Source organism: Numida meleagris, chromosome 1, assembly GCF_002078875.1.
Source record: "Numida meleagris isolate 19003 breed g44 Domestic line chromosome 1, NumMel1.0, whole genome shotgun sequence".
NCBI classification, from domain to species: Eukaryota; Metazoa; Chordata; class Aves; order Galliformes; family Numididae; genus Numida; species Numida meleagris.
In genome coordinates this window covers 39,286,747-39,307,597 of record NC_034409.1, presented here as the reverse complement: position 1 = coordinate 39,307,597, position 20,851 = coordinate 39,286,747, and the positions used below count along the sequence as shown (strand labels likewise).

At 37.2% G+C, this 20,851-nt stretch overlaps 1 protein-coding gene across 8 annotated transcripts in view; it reads right to left on the bottom strand.

The window, feature by feature from the left end:
• The window catches only part of NAV3 (neuron navigator 3), a 265,107-nt gene that overhangs the window by 85,930 nt on the left and 158,326 nt on the right, over positions 1–20,851 (bottom strand). For all 8 annotated transcript variants that reach the window (XM_021385228.1, XM_021385230.1, XM_021385232.1 and 5 more), the window contains one exon: positions 18,607–18,726. In XM_021385228.1, coding sequence (XP_021240903.1) covers positions 18,607–18,726 — 120 coding nt within the window. The remainder of the gene's footprint in view (positions 1–18,606; positions 18,727–20,851) is intronic.

The following is a 20,851-nucleotide window of genomic DNA, read 5'->3' as shown; positions in this document are numbered from 1 at the left end:
ATTGAACTCAGACTGCTTTCTCATTTCCTTCAACTCCCAGCTCAAGAAGTATTGTGCCTTGCTTTTCTGTTTCACTTGTTGTGACTACTTTCCTGATACCTATCTCACATGTATTGCTTTAAATTTCCTGCCTTCTACCATTTACTGCTATTTTTTTTATTTTAGTATTTTACGTTACTGTGTTTGAGAAAATCTATATGAAGACACAACTCAGTGAGAAAAGGCAATTTAATATCCTGCTATGGCAGACCATAAAATTGCCACTCAGGGAAATATAATATTCAAGGTGAGAGCAGACAGCCAAAAATCTTCTCTCAGCAACAGAGAAGAATTACACTAGATGGGACAACAAAGGTGCTTTCCAATCCAAATCTCTCACTTCACAGCCCTGATTCCTCAGTGCAAAATACCCTCAATTAACTTTTCATGTGGTTTCACTCCATCTATTTTAAGCAAGGAGGAATTCTGCTGGAAAAAATAACAGTACTCTGAAAGAGGTGCTTGACTGAGTCATGGAGAAATAGCATTTGGTGACAGCTTTGAATCAGTTCAAAAAATGAGTGCAAAGTTAATTTTGTGGAGGTTCCTTTGGGTGACTGTTACTAATAGTTACCATAACATCGATTATGAAAAAAAGTCAAATACTTTGGTTGAATGTGCTATATGTGCAGTGGAGCAACACACCAGTAAGAGTCTTTGCCCCAGAAAATTTACAATTTCCACAGCACTTAGGACAGGGCAGGATGGGAAAACAGTCAGGGTGAGCACTAAAGAGTGTGTAGCGAGCAGATTCAGAGCTGAGCAAAGCAGCAGAACAGCCAGAAGCTGCTTGCCTAATCAATAACATGAGAAGCAGATGTAAAGGGCAGACTTATCACAGTTAATAGGAAGAAAATATTTTCCCGCTGTAGAAATAAAGCACAAGAAATGTGCAGACATTTTTGAGGCACTTGGAAAACTTAACATTGAAGGACTAAAAGGCTAGAAATGAACAGATTTATCTGACGATAAAAAAATAATCAAAAATAACAGAAATACAAAAATAATCCTTCCTCCTCTATTTCCCTAGCTGCTTGGAGTATCTCTTAAAGCTGTGGAGACAAAAGCAAAAAATTTTAAGTACTGACTGACAGAGTATACTATAAGAATAATTCCTTTGTCATTGTAACACAGGGAAAGAAAACATGCAGATTTTTTTTCCATTATTACTTCTGATGTGTACAGTAAAATATAGTGTCAATTAGGTCTGACACACAGCACCATGCTGCCAAGCAAAAATTGATAAATAATTAGTGGTTTTGAACTGCACTGTCAGGGTAAATTTTTAATTATCTAGTTCACCATGCTGTGGGAACCAAAACAGCTTCTTGAGTCTGATGTATCTTCACAAAATGCTTTGATAATTTTAACCTATTTGGAATCATGATGAACATGTTTTCACTGTGGTTTTGTCCCCTTGGCTCATAATGCCATTCTTTATCTGTTAACTTCCTAGGACTGTTCTTATGCTTTATCTTCCAAGAGCCAAAAACTTAGCACGCTGTGTCACTGCAAACTATTTAAGGTCACATCCTCTTAGCTTTTAAATCCCACCAGCTTGCTAGGTGACATTCAAAGTCAACCAGCGTTGAACACAGAGTCCGCACAGACAGTGACAGCATGAAGAGGCAGGACAGCTTGCAGAGCATCACTACTTCCACTGCCGACAACAGGCAGAGACACTGACACATGGTGTGTATTGTGTACATGCTCCCATTGCTTGGACAAGCACTAGCAGGCAGAACGTACGCAAATATACATCAGTGAGCTTCTTGGAAAATGTTTTGCCTACTCTGGCACTCTCAACAGTCCCACTGGCATTACAGGGGATATACGGCATCCCTACCTTTGCAGGACAGAAAAATAATATTTAAATTCATTCAAATCTTGCACGGCTTAGGAGTGAGAGATGATAAAAACATAACACAAGATTCTGTCTACTGCAAATTTGCCTTCTATAGTACATAGCAATTTCTTTGTTACTCCTTGGAAAGAAAAAAATTAGCCCCTGAAAATGTACTGTACCAAGATAATTCAGAACAGTAAGAGACACAGCATTAAGCCAGGAACTTCAGTCTTTTGCCCAACTGGTCTATTCAATTAGAGGTTACATTTGCTTTCATGTTTGTTTTTTTATGCTGTTGTTTTGTTTTGATTTTAGATAAAGCAATTAAATTAAGGTAGTGTGAAACAGAATATACCTACTGAATACCACTTCCATCAGTTCTACATTGTGTTTCATATAATTATAGGCTGAATGACAGCTGTAGGTTTGCAACTTTGTACAAGCTAAACAGAGGAAAGATGATCTTCTCCTAGAAGCAGACAACCCACGTCATAGTAATTTTCCTGCCTTGTCGTTCGATTGTTCTCGTAGAATGTCTCCTAATTATTAAAGCCCAAAGCATCTTCATAAAATAAAAAGAATACGTCCAAGACTCAGAAGTGTTCATTCTGTTCAAAAAAAAAAAAAAAAAAAAAAAAAACACACATTGCGTTTTCTAAGAAAAAAAAAAATGAGTCAGCATTCACCGGGTCAATACTCATCCACAATAGCTGCTTGCTGCAATGAAGCAGTTTAGTTATAACATATCAATTTTTGATATTAGAAAATGAAGTCATTCTTCAGACTTGAACTTGAATGTCGAAGTCTATGACACAGCAAAGTTCTGCTGAGGAGCTTCCAAGACCTCTGGTGAGCTGAGCTTATGGTAGTGAACACGCCAGAATCTCAGTTAGGGAGATAAGGCAGCTGCTTTAATAAATCACTGCCAAAACATCAGCCAGTCACCCTGGATCTCTCCCCAGCATCCTGAAGCTCTCTCTGATCTCCCATAAATGTCATCTTGATTTAAAGCTGGAGCAGACTAAAAATCAGGGCTACTGCTTGGCTTAAGCTAGGCAAGAAAAGAACAAAACCAAAACAAATGGAAAAACAAAACACAAAAGCAAATTAAAAAAAAAAATCCTTTATCAGCTAGAATGCTTCAGGAAGATGTAACAGCATGTATCTCCTCTAACCCACAAATTACTCAAGTTAGACGCCCAAGACTCAGAGGCAGATCACTAACACGAAGCTAGAGAAAGCCCCGAATGGCTTCAGCATATGGGGAAAAACACAACCAACCAAAAAAAAAACCTTGTTACTAAGAAACCCTTTCTCTCTTTCTACATTAATAGATGATGGCAGTGCTTGAGTTGGAGAGTAGACTAGCAGGACAAGCTGAAATACAAATAGAACTGCAGACAGCAAACACATTTGAAGCTTGTTGCAATTAATAAAGTCTCTGCCAGTTTAGGAGATGTTCCTCTCTCACATACCAGCCTTCCTGTCTGTCGCATTTGTTACCACCCACTCTGAGATGCTGAAGTAATTTCTTGGAATGTTTCACATTGGCAGTATTTATCAGGATGTCAAAGGCTTCTTTCCGAATTGAATACTGACAACAGACTTTTGCTACTTTTTCTCAGTTTTGCCTAATGATCCTGTCTCCCAGCTCCCAGTCAGTGCCCAGCATGGAGTGCAGCTTTACACCAAAATGAGCGTGAGTGTGCCAAGACCAGCGGAAGAGATTGAAAGAGAAGCTGAACAAACACAAGGCTGTTTAAAGTGCTGCACTGGGCTAGCATTTAACACCACAAAAGCAAACCTAAAACAGAAGGGCAATTGCCTTCATAAATGTAACGGAACGTCAAAAATTCTTTTCACGTTTCCTGAAGATACAGAAAGGGAGGGATATTACAATGAGCACGGATTTCAGAATGGTACCATCACTAAGCAATAATTCCACTATCAAAAATGGAGGGGTGATAAATTTAAAATGATGCAATCACTATGGGAAAATGTAAGGGAAAGTCTTACAGCTATTTACTGGGTTATGCAATCAAATGTTTATCAACAAGGAGAACCAGAGTGTATTTTGAAGTATAGTCTATCCTTCAGAAAGATAAGACTACTGATCAGCGTTCTCTTCTTTTATAAAAAGAAAAAATAACAGTAGCAGATGTTGAATACAAGATTAAACATCCAAATGAAAGGAGCTGGAAGAAGCTGAGAAATTAAAACACTGCAGATAACTACCAGGGTACAGGAAAACGGGTCAAACCTGAAAGACACCCCAGGAGGTATAATGGGATTCAATACTGCTTCAGAAGAAGAATGCAAGGAGAAATAAATGACTGGTGTGATTTCAGAGTTCAAAGGTTAAAAATGTCCTTTCTTGTAAAATGAAAAAGGGGAGGAAACCAATTAATAAGTTAGCTTCAGCCAAGTCTTGCAGGCAAGAGATAAGGCCTGAGAAGAAGCGTCGTGAAGTAATGCTATCCAAATGGGAATACAGAAGGCTTTTATAAAATATCAGAGGACAAAAAATACCAGTAGGAAGAAGAACCCATTAATGAAGGGGGTCTGATTTTAAATTAGCTTAGAAATAAAAGAGGTAGTGCCTTTCTTCTAAAAAAACCCTTGTTTAACCATATAAATTAAAACTCTGGCAAAACTTTGGCTTTAAAAAACCCATATTTTACCAGTGATAATTTTAAAAAAATATTTCTAAATTTTTTCTAAAATTTAGAGAAAAACAGCAGACAGAACATCTTCATGGAAAAAACATTAATATACTACCAGCTTTCAGAAAGTGCATGAATGACTGCATATGTTCTCATCCAATACAACATTTTGTTTCTGACAAAAATAAAACAGTTAACAATATAAAAATAAAAATGTAAAAGTCTTGTGATTGTTTAACTCATGGAAAATTAAAGGAACTTGAGTATACAAAGTGAAATAGTATGTAAAGCACACAGTTTGTACAACTACTATAACTTGCTACATACCTACCACAAGGTCAGTTACTTATTTGTATTAAATAATTAGTCATATTTTTTAGCGTCTTCACTTTTAGCTTCATGAGACTTACTGACATTGTAATATGAAGCCAGCTGATCCTTAGGGCTTGCACAAAGTCCTGGCAGCGTTGGCACATAGACTTCATTACAACATGGCAGCTAAATATGGATTAGGGAACTTAGAAATTGCAGCAGAGAAGAAATCAGTACTTTTTTGGTGCTACAGAATATTACTCTGAAGTACTATGCTGATAAATAAATTTTTTGACATAATACAGCACTGCTTTATCTAGCATTTAATATAGTTTTCTATCTCAAATATCTGGCTAAAATGTTACATACAGATACTGCAGGCTATATTCCCTAGTTGACACCAATTGCACCCAGAGCACCTCCAGGCCATGCCAGGATTACCATAGTCTAAGGACAAATAGAAATTAGTGAAACGTCTTTCATAATTGAGAGCATCTGAAGGGCTCTTGAGTGACCATACGGCTAGGTGCAGCAGCTGGCAAGAGCTGAAGCATGAAACTAAGGGAGCCACATCACCTCCGTTGAACTGCTGGCAGTATTGCAGGGACTGCTAGGGCTCCCTCTGCACCTGGCCAATCTCCTCTGCAACAAAGGGCCCAGCAAATTCCACTGAAAGAATCTATTGCATTCATGCCAAAAATAGTCAACAGAAATACTTGCTTTCTTTTCAGCCAACAGCCTATAAAGTCATTTCAGAGCATCCCAGTTGAGTTGGATGAGGATGATGCACAGTCCTATCTTCCTGGTGTACTAACCAGAGCCAAAGGCAGCCTCATGTTGATGTGCGCTGTACTTGTCATGGCACATATGCTCTTGGGAGTAGTGTTCTCCTCAGTATCCCTTTGATATCTTGTGTGCACAGCCTCAGGAGAACTTTAGGTGTTAAAGAGACACATGATAATTCTCCTTTGGTACATAATTAGCAACAAGATTTGCCCATTCTTCATGATAAAGTCACTTCTTTGCTGTGTCTCTAGAAGCTTCCTGCTCCGGGTTCAGCCAGACCAACAGTTCACTTTCTGGCTGCCCTTTTCACATATGCTCCTTTTGAAGAATTGCAAGGAAAGTACTAAATCATTCTGAGTACTCTCTGGCTAACTGTAAAGAAAATTTAGAGTGTGTTAACAATCTTTCGGGGGAAGTTTTTAATGGTGAATACGGTCTTGTGTGTAGAGTATGCACTAGAGACCCACAAGAAAGCAGACAACATGGGGGGCCCAGCGTAGGAGTTGCTCCATCTTTTTTAGAGGGGCCAAGTACTAAAATGCAAATAATAAATGTCAGGCTGATTACATATATCACAAATCCACAATATTCTCATGAGATTGTTCCAGCAAAAACACACGTCTTCTAAAATCATACCAGTTCAACATAGTGATGTTTATTCTTCTTTCAGGAACAGAAAAGTACAAAGAAACACAGTAAGATTCATATCTGAGTTTCCTTAAAGAGCAAAGGCTTTCTATGACATGTACATTAATCTACAAATATATCCTGAGGAAATTCTCCAGGGTCAACTGAAAAGAAAGTAATTTGCTAAACCTACAACTTAAACATCCTGCTCTTCAATCTAATCACATATCATTCAGGAAGACCTGGCCCTGTGTACAGCATAATCTTTAAGTTATGGCACACTCTTACAAACAGATTTTTGGAAACATGTTTGAAGATACAATAGGAGACAGTAAACTGTGGAAGATTACATTGTTTTAAGATCTTTCAGGTACATTCCTGTTTTCTTGAAAGATGAACAGTCAACATGTAAAAATCTAACACTGTCCTCAAAAATCTAGTTTTATTTACAGTTTTGTAAACTTTGGGTTACTAGGGATTTCTCTTACGGTCCTCGTTTTTAAAATTAAATTAAGGTGTCCTTATTTATTCATCCTAAGCTTTCTGGCTTTCCCTTTTTAGAATGTGTTTGTTTACTAATAACTGGGCTCACATTTTTAAATAAAAATCCTACAAATCCAGGTGAGATATTTAAGTTAGGCTCACTCTCCTTAGGATTTATGATGGCCTATTACTTAGCAAAATGCAACCACAACACCAGGAAACTGGACACCTCTTAAAAACATAAAACTGGCACTCAAACAAGACAAGCTGGTTTCTCAGCAACCAGTAGCATGAACAGCAAAATCTCCTTACAAATGATTCTTGACTAGGCTCCTCACAAATACAGGAACTATTTTACTCTAAAATGAATACACTCTCATTTGTTCTATGTTGTGTTATACGGATCTTATGAATGGATCTTAGCATTGCACTGATAATGAATCCTTGTTTATAAGATGTTGGTCTAAAAAAAAAAATCACAGCTGACAGAAATGGGGAAAAGGTATTTCATATCCTCTGTACATTTTCCTTAAGCATTGTACAGATGGGAAGCAGCTCTTGTTACCTGTGTAGTACAGGGCAGCCACTAGGCTGTTCTATACCATACCTAGTCAATTTTACAGGATCTCCTTTAAAGGCTTAAGTAAGTACCTAGACGTATGTCATATGTGCTTCTTCCTCCAGGAGTACCTAGGATATGAGCAGGGTGTAGAATAGGATAGGACGCTGGAAAAGCAGGAGACGCTTGAAATCCAGCTTTATGAGGAACACTGACTTCTTAAAAGGATCGTCAGCAAAAACAAAACCTGAGATCCCTTTAGTTTGAGGAGTATTTTTACAAAAAGCCGAGACTTGGAAAGTTGAAGCATCAATAGCAATTTGGCATCGTAATAACCTATGGCAAGGCCACAACTACAAACCCAGAAATGCACTGCAATCTTCTTGAAAGAGAAGATCAAAACCCTTATTTCTTTGACACTTCAATTCTTAGTGAAATAAGTGCACTGTTTGGGTTTTACTACTGTTTTCCTAGAAGACAGAGAACAGCTAAATGTTTTCAGAGTTGGTCACGGTAGAGAAAATACCTGCCATGTTCCTTAAGCTCCAAGAAAATGAATATCACATACAAAACTCCTCATTGTTCTGTTCCTCTTTGTATCAACACCATGGCCAGTGTGAGAAATAAAGCTCCTGTCAAGGAAATAGTTATGATTCCCTGAGTAAGTGCTAGATATCCTCACCGGGGACTAAGAACCAATACTGCATGAAGCACTGCTGGTCGGTTACCTTCAGTATTTATCTCCTCTGTGCCGAGTTGTACCAAATAGCTGCAGCAGATCCAAGAATCTGACACAATATCCCCAGAACAGCAATCCAAAATTAATAAACTCTCTAATGTAAATTTTCTGTGATGGAGTCTGCTCTTACTGCCCACGTTGGAAATCTGCAGAAATTCCATTAAAGTTCTTGAGGCTCACTTACCACTACTCAGAAATTCAGAGGAGCACTGGAATGACACTCATATACGAAGCTTATTAAAATTTCCTACACTGCCAGTCCAATTGAACTGTTCCAAAAGAAAACATGATGGATAATATTATAGAATACAGCACTAATGAAAATCTGTTTGGAAAATTAGCTTTCACAATTTATCTGGAAGGCTTTAAATTATCATTGTCAACATCACTATGAATACACAAAAAAGATTATTTTCCCAAAATGGTTTTCCATTGTGTTTATCCACTTTATATTCATCCATTTCTTGAGAGTATTACTTTATCGTTAATTTAAATGATTAAAGAAAGAGAAAGAAAGATGTACAAGATAGGAGATCATAAACTCCTTTCTATCCGGAACAAAAGGAAAATACTTGTAAAATAGAGCCAATTCAGTTATTTCTTTTTTAAGTGTCAAAAGATTTGGGTCATATATGGCATACTAAGGCAATTCTTTTCATGAAGGGAAATGATTTTCACTTGAAGAGGAAAAGGAATAACTTTTTATCTTTAAAGAAACATTGAATTTTCTTTCAACAGCTTTTCTGTACAGAAACTGGTTTTCCTAAAATCGAGCTATTCTAAAATCCCTTGAAAGGCAGTTCCTTCTACTAAGGGATGACCCCTGGTTGACAGTATGTCATGTCATGCTGTGGCTGATGTAAGTACATACAGCTTGTCACATCACTTCAGTGTACCATTAGAATTTCTTACATTTTAGATGATAATCGAACAAAGTCAAAACCAAGCCAAAACAAAAAGAAAAAGCATATTAAAGAAAAAAAAAAATCTTCCAAACAAGGGTGCTCCATCTTAACAAAAGCCAAAAACTAGCTGTCTAGCTATGTTTCTGGTGTAGGCAATAAAAAGAGATGAACCTCTAGATGGTGGTTCATGAGTTATGAAGGTTATACAGTTATTGATCACTTGCCTCTCATAAAGCTTTACCTTTCCTCCAGTTACACCAGACACATTCATTCATTACAGATCATTCATTAAATTCTGTCTACTTTGGTGTTTGAATCTGGCAATAAATATCTAATAGAAAGACCAAGATTTGATTTCAAAAATCAAGATAAGCACAGCCCACCTTTATTCCTCATGGCTTGTTCCTAAAGTTCATGATCATACTCCTAAAATTGTGTGTATTTCAAATTTGAATAAAAAAATTTTCAGATATTAATCTGCTCATTAATGAACAATTGGAAGATATGTAATCTATATACTCCTATTTTTTCTCTTCAGTCTCTTTTCCAGAACCCAGTTGAAATCCGATTGATGCGAAATATCTGAATTTCATCTTTAACATGATATCCCGAGGGACTCACACAAAACGTAGCATATGATAATATTAAAGACTCTAGCTTGTATCAATAAGATTTATTTCTAAATAAAACACCTTGAGGAATGAAGAATACCTGTTCTATCAATTATTGTACTTCCCAGGGAAATGCAACTATTTTCAAAGCTACACATGCTTTTAAATTTCAGTAAAGCAATTTTTTTTGCTTTCCTGAATTTACCTACACAGCAGTTAATAGTTTTAGCAGCCATTTTACATTCTGTTCTACAGTGTGAAATGGATCTAGAGCAACACACATCCAAAATAAATATAAGAGGAATTTTAAAACACTGGAGATAAGAGTTGATGAACACAAGTAATAGATTAAGGAAACATTTGTTCAGATAAGATTAAATGAAGAAAAGCTATTTAAATTTCTTCAAAATAATATATTTACATCATTCAATCTGCTATAAGTAGGCTTGAATTATAACTATATTGCATCCTTTTGTACAAAACTTGATTTGCAAAATGTACTGCAGGTTCTACTCTTAAGTTTACACATCTGATCATGTTTAAATTGTTATGATAGTCTTTTGTTTATGAAAGAAATCTTTGAAGACTTAATATTTTAACAATTAGATACAGATGAGATTGGCGCTGTAACTTCAAAAGAAAACAAACTCTAAGCACATTGCTGCACCAACCGTTTCCGTGCAAGCAGCTGAGACTGTCGCAACAGCACTCAAAGAACAGACTGGAGGGGAAGGATCGCCTCTTCCTTTCCCCACCAAAAGAAGACAAGAAGACTCAGAGGTGATATACTTAAGGTTCATAAGCAAAAAAAAGACCTTTTTTTTTTTTTTTTAACAAATGGAAAGGTTAGCATGTGTTGCGCTCAACAGCAGGCATCACACAGCAAGGGGCATTCTCTGCCCTAGCTGGCTGCTTAATAGCCAATACCGCATCCGTCTCAGCTTTCCCTCCATGCTCTCTCCTTTTGAACAGCCTCTTTAGCCAGCTCACAGGGATGAAAGCCCATTTCTTCCTCTGGAAATTAAAAGACTCTCACTTTTTTTTTTTTTTTTTTAACCTGTCTGGCTTTCAATGCATCCTTCTCTTCATTTTGTCTGATCATAAACAGCCCATGACCAGCTTTCAACTGGATTCCAACCTTCTTCTTTAACCACTAATGATGAAATTACCTTGCAATGCAATTCCCAACACAAAATAGATTGAACATCACCACAAGACAGATACCATCACTGCTTTACACTAAGAGTAGCGCACTGTAAGGGAAAGGGTCAAAATCTCACGGTTTCTCCCTGCCATACTGCAAGCATCCCAACAAGTGAAGTAAATACGCACTCTCATCCTTTGGACACTAAGCTTAATTTAACATTATCCTTCCTTTCACCTGCCTGTTTTGTCCACTTGCCAACTAGGAGGAACAGCCAATGTACACAACAAAGGCAAGAACCTGTCAGAATAGACCATGATGCCCTTTTTTAATTACCTCCTGTGGGTGCAAAAAATGCTCTCCATTTTTTCTCTTCCTCATCATTCTGCGTGTCTGCTGAGGCTGCCAAATCCAAGTGATCTTTAAAGTGATCTTACCTCTAATAAATCAAAAGCAAAGGATTTTTATGGCATTTCAAAAGAATTGCTTTCTACAAAAGTGCTAATTGGAATATTCTCATAATTCTTCAATTATGTTTGCCAAATGTGCATATATATGCATATGAAGAAGTACTTCAGTCTGGTAAGAAGCAATCGTAAAAACAGTTCTTCAATAAACAACTTAAGGAGTAAACAAGAATAGCTTACTTCATGAGGAACTAGGTCTCACTGGTGCAAATTGGAACAAAAGACAGCCAAATGATTGCACATCGCTGCCTCTCCAATAATAAATTCTCAAAATCACAATTTTTATCTTCAGTTTCATGAATTACATCTAAAACACGCCATAATTTTAATGTTAGAACTGTAATCTCAATTGGAATTATTTTTTTAAAAATAGATACGCAGGAGAACAAAATTACAATGTTATTTCCTCCAGCCATTAACCAAATAAAGGCATTTGAAAGAACATCCTATGTTTCTCGACTTCTAGACTCAAATATGCATCACATGGGAGATTCAAATTCTCTGATTTTATGTTTTAGCCTGGGGTATTTTAGGGTAATTATTTATATCTCGCTATCCATTTTTTGTTCTAACACAAGGGAGCCCGTATGTTAGTCTTTGCTGACAGTGGTGAAGTGCAGCAGTGAACCAAAATGACGCTGCTACTGAAACTGGAAAGTGCATTTTAGGTAGTTATTATTAAATACACTGGTATTCTCCTCAGAAGTAGATTACAATCAAAATAAACCACCTGCATTTTTCCTGTGGGGAAGTAATAGCAATCTGTTAAAATACATTAAGTCCAGCCTCATTTTACTTTTAAGTATCTACACAAAACTTGAAGATGAGCAGAAATAAAGACTGCATGACATTAATGCACAGCTCCACACCACCCACTCTGAAGAAACAGATTTGTGAGAAAGTTAAATGCGTCAGCTGTAAACAGACACCCTTCAGTTTAATGACCCTACAGAAAATTATATGCTCAGCTCTTTTAGCACCACATGAGAATGCAATTAACTTCCATTCCTTGTGACTCTATAGACTTACTTCCAATAATTCCTTTATCACAAAACTGAAATTAGTTGATATCCTCCTTCTTTCAGTCACTTGACAAAAAAACAAAAACCAACAAAGAACAGAAAACTTCATTTACACTTAATGTAAACACTTGCAGCTTATTCTTGTTGTAAACATCTGCCATGCACTGTTCTTGTCTTTTCCAAACGTCTTTTCCTTATGTAAGCTGGATGTAAATAAACATTTCTGCAGACATGATGTTGCAAGATCATGACAGTTTAACACACTAATGACAGCATGCTAACAATGCAGTTTATGACGCTGATACTAATAAAATATCAGATCCTAAAAGCTTACACAGCTGTTAAGTGTTTCCACATTCTGGTTTGTAGTTCTGTAGGCAACTTTCACAGATACTTAAAGCAACTAAGAACAACCTCACAAAGCGAGATCAAAGTCCAGTTGTTCTGCTTACCTTATATTGTCCAAATCCTTACTTTTGGAAGCATGGTCAGAAATAAAGTCATACTCAATTCAAATGCAATTCTTTCCAAATTAAATATGCTGTACAAAGTCATATTACTGAGAATTTTACTTTTCATCGTGCCTTATAAAATAAGTAATTTATTCTCAAAAGATCCTAAATACTTAAAGATATAATGAGCCAAAAAGCCAGGAGCACTCCTTTTTGATATAATTATTCTATTCTTCATGCATGGATGTACACGTATTTATGCTTTAGGTAGTTAAATTTAGTATCCTTATTTTGCAGAAACATAAAAAAAAGAATTATGCATCGAAATAGATAGTTCTGACTAGTAACATTCTTGATAGCCTAGCAGATGCCAAAATGAGGAAGGATTTACACCAGAGATTATGAAAATGCAGGATCATTCGAGAATAATAAAAGTAAATGGTGGGAAATGTTAACAGTAACAGCTGTGAAAAGAAATTATAGAAGATTAAAAGGATAGAAGAGGCAACAATAGTAAAAACAGAGTTTTAAATTTAAATTGCTCCACAAGAGACATACTTTAATTATGCTTTCTTGAGATATTTGAGTAATAATTGCAAAAACAGTGAAGTATAGATGTTTATAATTATTCCAGTGTCCTATGGACCTACTAATACTGTAAAACCACAGCCAGGAAAGTAATAGCAAGTCACACAACTGGATGAATGAAGCTAAATTTAAGGTCTGCAACGACTTTTTTAGCTTAAGCCCCAGCACAGCAATCCCAGGCATACGAAGTGGTGAAGTCAGGTGCAGTAGATGTACAGGAAGCCTCTCACTGCACAACTGATTTACAGCAAAAGAAGGTCGGTCATAGAAGTGCATGTATCAATTTTAAAATTTGTTTTATATCTACAGGATAATATTTGTGCTATTCTCATCGACACTGATTCCTAGAGCTGGATAGAGCTGAAATGCTGGGAGATGGAAGGGCAGGTTGGATATGTGAAGAACACAAATGCCATGGAATAGACATTTCATTTTAACTATTCATAGTAAATTCTAGAAGCAATACAGTGAATAGCTAACAGCTGCAACACAGCAGAAGGGTGATCACAACACCAAACTGCAGGGGCACATTGAAGGCAGCACAATACTAGCAGTGCTCACATACATGCCATTACACAAAAGTAACAGGAGAGGAAGGTAATACATGAAGTATGCTTGTGCACTGAACAACCTCCAAAAGAGTCAAGTTCCAAAATACCACCAGCAATTCCACTGTACTGTCAGAATTTTCCAGTAAAAGACTAGGCATCGTATTCTATTAGGATTTAAAGTTAGTTCATGGTCTCTCTTGGCCTCTTCTGGTACGACCATGAAACAGGGCTCCCAGTTCAATACCTTGAAGTTCCTTTTCCAAAAGTACAATATTCCATCTCAAGGTTCATCTATTCTGACAAACACCAGAAGATGACTTGCAGTCATGCATGCAGGAAGTTAGCTAGTAAACCACAGGCAAAATCTGGAATTATTTTATTATAATTATAATTAATAATGCATTATGGTGATTCTGGTTTGGCTGTGCACAAACAGGCCAGCCTGAATGAATCTGAGCTACATGCCAAATCTTCTGCACATGTGACAAATGGTGGAAACATTTTAATGACTCTCTATGCGCAAGAACTCTGAAACCATGCAAAAGGGGGCTCAGATTCAGTGGACCAGCAAAGTCACAAAGCGGGTCATGATAAACGCACACTAAGCAGCGCTAGCTACCTTTACAGATTTGGCTTTCTCCAAGGAAAAGGTGAAAAAAGTGCACTCAAGGGATGTCAAGAGAAAATAGTGGCACAGCTTACACTTACTGTTGTGAAAGCAAAGAAAACTGTGACTTTTGATAGAGTGCTAAATTCAACAGGTGTAGAGTGTGGAGGACAATGAGACTGAACTCAGTAGAGCTATATACCCTCCTCAGAAGGGCCCCATTAGACCTCCTGAACAGTTTTTATGGACAATACAGGGTGGTTTGGAACTATTGCAACTTACTTTTCTATGAACCTTACTCTTTCCAAGAATATAATTCATTTTGTGCGGTTACATTTAACCTCTTTTGGCTCATCTTACTTTGAAAAAGATTTTGAACTCCAAGAACGTTCCTTAAATACTCCCTCTAAGAGTCCCAGAGGGCAAATGCTCGAGAGTAGAGCAGGAAGACAGAACAATAAATGAAAAGTAATATCATACCACTGAGAACTCTCCCAACCACATCCCGTGTTACACTCATTGCAAACAATCTATCTTGCTCTCTAACTACCATTTTTTATGGTATCTGAAGGAGGGTAACTCACGAGGAAGAGGCTCCTACAGACAAAAAATGTCAACAAAAAAAAAAAAAAATCAAAAGAAGAATGATACAACCATTGACATCTGCCAGTTCCCTTCATCCTTCTACTGAACAATTTCAGTTCTTTCCCCAGAACAACTACTCTGCATTCCTTTCTACAGCAATATACTTTCCAGAGCAGCATGCAAGCAACACTTGAGCCTTAGCTTACGTTACATTCATGCATTTAACCATTAAAATTGTGACAATGAAGTTGTTCAAAGGGCAATTTAATATTATTATTTGGATGAGATCACTCATGCTATGTTTCCAAAAGGAGATCCTTGAACACTTTGCTTTTTGGCAGTCACCAAAAAAAGCAGAAATGCTGGTGCCATCAGAAATCAACATAAGAGTGCAATCAAGAGGGAGACCTGATTGTCTTTTTTACACAAGTTCATGCCATTAATTTTAATTAATTTTTCCCGATTTATCCACGAGATGAGAATCAGACTGAAAATATACATTTTCCAGAAATGGCATTACTCTTAGGGATATTATCGGCCCACTTATCTGAATAATATTGCACGCCCAGCTCACAAAAACAAAAAAGCTGTAAAATGTAAGCAGGAGCTGTAGTTTAGGTCATCAGAGAAAATCTAAGATGAATTTTCATGAAGAATGTAGAGCTGCTGTCAGCAAAACTTGCTGGCTGTGGTGATGGACAGACAGTTTCTCTCCCTGGATGCCTGCTAATGTAAATCAGATATTTGCAGCTTATCATTTATTTTCTCCCTGCACAGAGATGCCAGCAGAATCCTTACAACAGAAGGGGCAGGGCAAATCCTGCCAACTATGGCAATAGCCTATAATAATGATACTATAGAGAAAACGCTAACGTTGTTCACATATCTACAGGGATGACAGAATAATGCTCTTCCATGGAAGTTCATCATACCAGTGGCAAAGAATACCTTGAAACTCTGAAATAACCCCACCTTCATTTTCCAGAGTATAAAAATTATATGTAAAAAGCTACATGAGATGATAAAGAATCTCAGGTATCCACGCTGTCGTGAAGGTTCAAAACATCTCCTTTCAAACAAAGCAGGAGTCTCAGCAATTTCTATACTGCCTTTTCACCTGATTTCATATAAATGTGACATGCTTTGGTGAAGATCAGAATAAACAATTTTCTTAAGTGACCTAGAACAGTTTTTTTGTGTGATCCATTTTGGCAAGCATATGTTTTGCCGTCATCAGAACTCATAAAAATACTTCAGCTTTTCCCACTTCCTAAACACCTTCTTGCTGCTTCAAGGAATAGCACTTATATTTTTTTGCATATACGTGTCAAACATGATTAAGTTTCTAAAAATCAAGCATGGAAAGGTCAGAAAATGACAAAATAGTCTAATCTTTAATCTAAATTTCTCATGCCTGTGCTTCATGATTAAGTTTTTAATTACATTATAACACATAGCATGTACTATGGCATCCCATTTAAAGGGTCCAGACAAGCACAAGCTCTCATTGTTTGTATAGGGGTAAACTGTCGGTACAAAGTAAATCCAACTTCACATCTATAGGCTTCAACCTCAAAAAAATGACTCTGAGGATTGCTCATGCAGTTTACTAATGCCAAGAGCAGTCTGAGAATGTACAATGAGGATGGAATATATGCAAATTTTAGTTGTTGAGATCAAATAACTCTTTCATAAGTATGCATGAATTCCAAGTTTTTAAAAGCCTTGAGTCTTGCATAACACTGGTCAGCTTTTCACTCAAGACCCAAAACAATCTCCTGACAATTCTGAACTCTCTGCTTCAAAATCTAACATGCAAAAGACTCAGAGATGAAAGACTCAGAAACAACAGTAGTTTTGGGCGTGGTATTTTTCAGCCACTCTGACAAGTCTGTATAAACAAACCAAAACAGATTTATGCACTGGCACACACTGGACAATCTCATTAATTGAGAACTGATAGCCTCTCTGTATTTTCACATCCAGAACATATGTAAGTGCACACTACACAGAACGAATTAACACATACATTACTAAGTAACACATCAAAGCAAAACAAACACAAAGGCTTTGAATGGCACCTGGGGTTTGACGAACAAGAACAAAATTTTAAAATCCCTAAATTTGGACCTCCTTTTTCCAGGGAAAATTTGTGGCTTGAAATCTAGTTGTGAATAATTCATGGTGGAAAGAGCTCTAATAACTTCCCATCCCAGATGAACTAGATATAGAGAAACATATAAATGTGGGCAATAGCAACATTCTCTGTTTTTAATTGTTGGATTCCTATCTCCCAAATTGTCCACCATCTCTCCCACTTTATGCTTAAGGTTCTTGTTCTCACGTACAGAGCTCCACAAAAGTCTCTCCTGCCCACATTTCATTTTCTCCTTCTGTTACCGCCTGAGTTCTATCCAACTTATTTTTCTTGAACGCCTACTAACACTTTTCTGGTCTTCTCATCACATCATTGCTTGTGTTCCAAATAACTAACACAAACCATCTAAAATTGACTTTTTCTGCAAGGTCAATAAATGTTAAGTCAGCTAAAGCAATCCTTTATTTTAAGTAACTGGAATCTCTAGAAGAAAATTATGTTCTCTATCCTACTGCACTGCATGCATTGTTTAACTAATGCAGACTGTATCAGACTCATGCCACAGATGTATTTTCACTGAAAAACTAGGAGAAGTGAAAATAATATCATACCTACGTTATCGTCCTGAAACTTCAACTAACTTGCTGGGTTTACAAAACCAAAGCTGCTCCACAAACCTTTCAGCCCTTCTTGATTAAGCACATTGATTTTAAAAGGATGGGACTGAAATCAAACCCCCAAAACTGAAGACTGCCAAATTTCACAGCTGCTCCTTATCTCTGTGACTGTCTGACCAAAACCTCAGAGCTGACAGCTCCGTGATGATGAAGTTCTGCAAAAGTTAGGTTATGGATCTGTATTTCTCAGAGATGGACACAAGCCACCAAATGTGAAAATGCCTTAAGATCAAGGAAGAGAAACAGATAACTCTTGCCTGATCTTCAGAAGTACTAGTAGGAGTACGTTTTTATGCTCACACATAAATATACATGCATGAGGGTATGATAGCGTTGTCTCTTTTCACGCTGCATAAACAGTGGCATATAACCCCACTTTGTCACTTCCCACTGCTCATGGGCAATATAGGGGAAGAAGAGCAGGGTTCTGGTTCCAGCCAACTCCAAAAGTATGTTCTGCCCCACTTATCAGGCACAAGCAAGCTCCCTGCTGCCTAGAGATTTATGTGTATTCCCTCCATGCTCATCTCCTGACAAGGCAACCCACAAAAATCATGCCCTGTTTCAGAAATTCAAGTTTATGGGTCTGAGGTCTGAGCTGCTCAGTATTTTCGCTCACACCTTCAACAATAAATTCTTCCTCTGATTCTCCTTCCCTTGCGAGAAATTTGCTTTTTCCCCATCCATTGCAGCACTTAGCATATTCAGTGATCACAAATTTATTCTTTGAAGCTTGCTGTCTCTTGCTATTCCTTATGAACAGAATAGTGGTATATTAGCAGGTATGAAGGATGAAAAGTATCTGTAAAGCTCAGATAGGTTTTTACTGTGCAAAGCACCGTTACCTGTCTGCATCCACAGTCACGTCATGAACCCCTCTCTGAATGACGTCTCGAGAGGTAGCTAGGTCTGGTATTCGGTTCAGACTTCTCGTATATAGGTTGAGTCCTCCATCTGTCATGTACCTGAAAATAAATGTGTGGTCAATCAGTGGGAAATGCAGCCATCTGCCAACTATGTTTCACTCTAAAGTTAATGGGCTGTGGAATTCAAATGCTTAAGGTAAAGACAGTGCTACTAGATGGAGACTTAGACTGAATATTCTCAGCTTACGGGCTCAGTGATGGGAGATTAGATACATGCTCATTTTCTAGGATCATTTGGCTTTTTCTGTGAACTCTTGAAGAGTAACCTGTTTTGCCAAAATATATTTAGACTGAAGCTCTCAAAAATATCTTCATAAATTTGAAGTACATTTTAAGTACTGCAGTCTTGTCAAAGAACAGCACTAGATGCGAGAGGTATAAATGGAAAACAAACAAGCAAACAAAATCATTCATCTACACTGGAGAAGAAATTAAGAACCTAAATCCATAGTCCCTGCTGGGATACACACACTCACATATGAAGAGAGAGACCACTGAAGCCCTTATGGTGGTATTTAAACATCTGTTTCTATCTGTGTTTCCTTTGCTTGATTTCTACCACTTCACATTATAGTGAATGACTAATGAATTGAACAGAGGGAATAGCACTGCTTACTCACTAGAGAACCATTAAAGAATTCTGAATTTCAAGTGGCAGCAGTAATTTCCGGAATGTCTACCTACAGTTCAGTTACCTCTGTGAGATGTTTAAAATGGTGCTTGTAACTGAGCTTTACCATAAACTTCTCTCAAGATCTCTCCATTATTTTCTCGAAGGATCTTACATTAAACTGTCTGTCCTCAAAGACTCTTGTTTTTTGATAACTGAAAAATGTTGGCATACCCCAGTGAACCTACTCAAAGCAAATGTACAGGCTTCCTGAAATAAGAGTGACTCTCAATGCTGGGAGAACGTCTAAAATATAGAAGTTCACTCTCAATTCAAACAATCTTTAACAAAAGTTTTCCTAAAGCCATGAAATGATGCCATTCAAATCCATCTTTCAGCCAAAGCATGTGTCCAAGTACACAAACACTTTAATAACTCTACACAGACTCTGAAGCACAAGCCAAAGCTCACACACACCACTGGTGCTCCAGATGTAGTGTTGGCCCTCGCCTCATGTTTCCTTTTGAAGCTGATTTAATATAAATCAACAGATCTCTCAATCCAGGAGACTGAGGGACTGACACAGCAGCCCAGGAACACCCATCACCACCCCCATGATGTGAACTGGTCCAGTTCAAAGTACAGTAGGGAAGCCCTGTGATACACCGACAGCTCGGGACAGCATCATGTCCTGGATGACGGCAACCTCATGTACATTAAAACACAAAGGATTAGTTTGTTTATTTTTAACTAAACACCAAGAGATTTTATCTGTTAGAAAGATCTGTCTTGCAGTTCAGAAGGGGATTTCTGAAAGCCTGATATCTGAAATCTGCAGAAGACAGATAACTTCAATTCTTTTTTTTTGCTAAGGTACTAGGTTTTCCTTTTATTAAAGATGAAATTGAGACTTTTTGAGAGATTATTTAGCAAGGGGTGATTTGCTAATACACTCCATGGTTCTTAAATTGCATATTAAATTTTGCTGTGGTTTGAGTGAAATCCAGTCTATATGGATTTTATATTCTACAACTAAGGCCTGAATGGAGAGATTTTACAAGTCTCTTAACGGGCCTCCCTCACACTAATTTCTAATTACTGCTGCATTCCTGTTCCCAAGTGTTTAAAGTAATTAAACTGAAAATGGAAGAGGAATGAAGAAGATAAGACTTTATATGCCTCAATGAATTCTGAATTTTCTGAACTTATTAATTTGTTTTTAACATTTACCACACCTAAAAATGTTAACTGAGCACACCGTAACTTACTGTCTATCGAGTCATTCTTATTACTGATGCAAAGAAAAGTCACACAAGATGACTATATTCATTCTCTAAAGTGATATGCTAATTAATACAACTCGTCAGTCACGGAAAAGGATTCCACACATTTTTTTTTTCTTTTTAAATAAACCCATGCATCCATTAAAGGCAGAATTTATATTTTCTTTATTATAAAAGGTCTTCAGACATTAAGGTATTACATTTTTAATGTCACTTTTCTCTGCTTCTGCATTGTAGTCAAGACTTACTTTGTTTTCCTTGTTTCATTTTC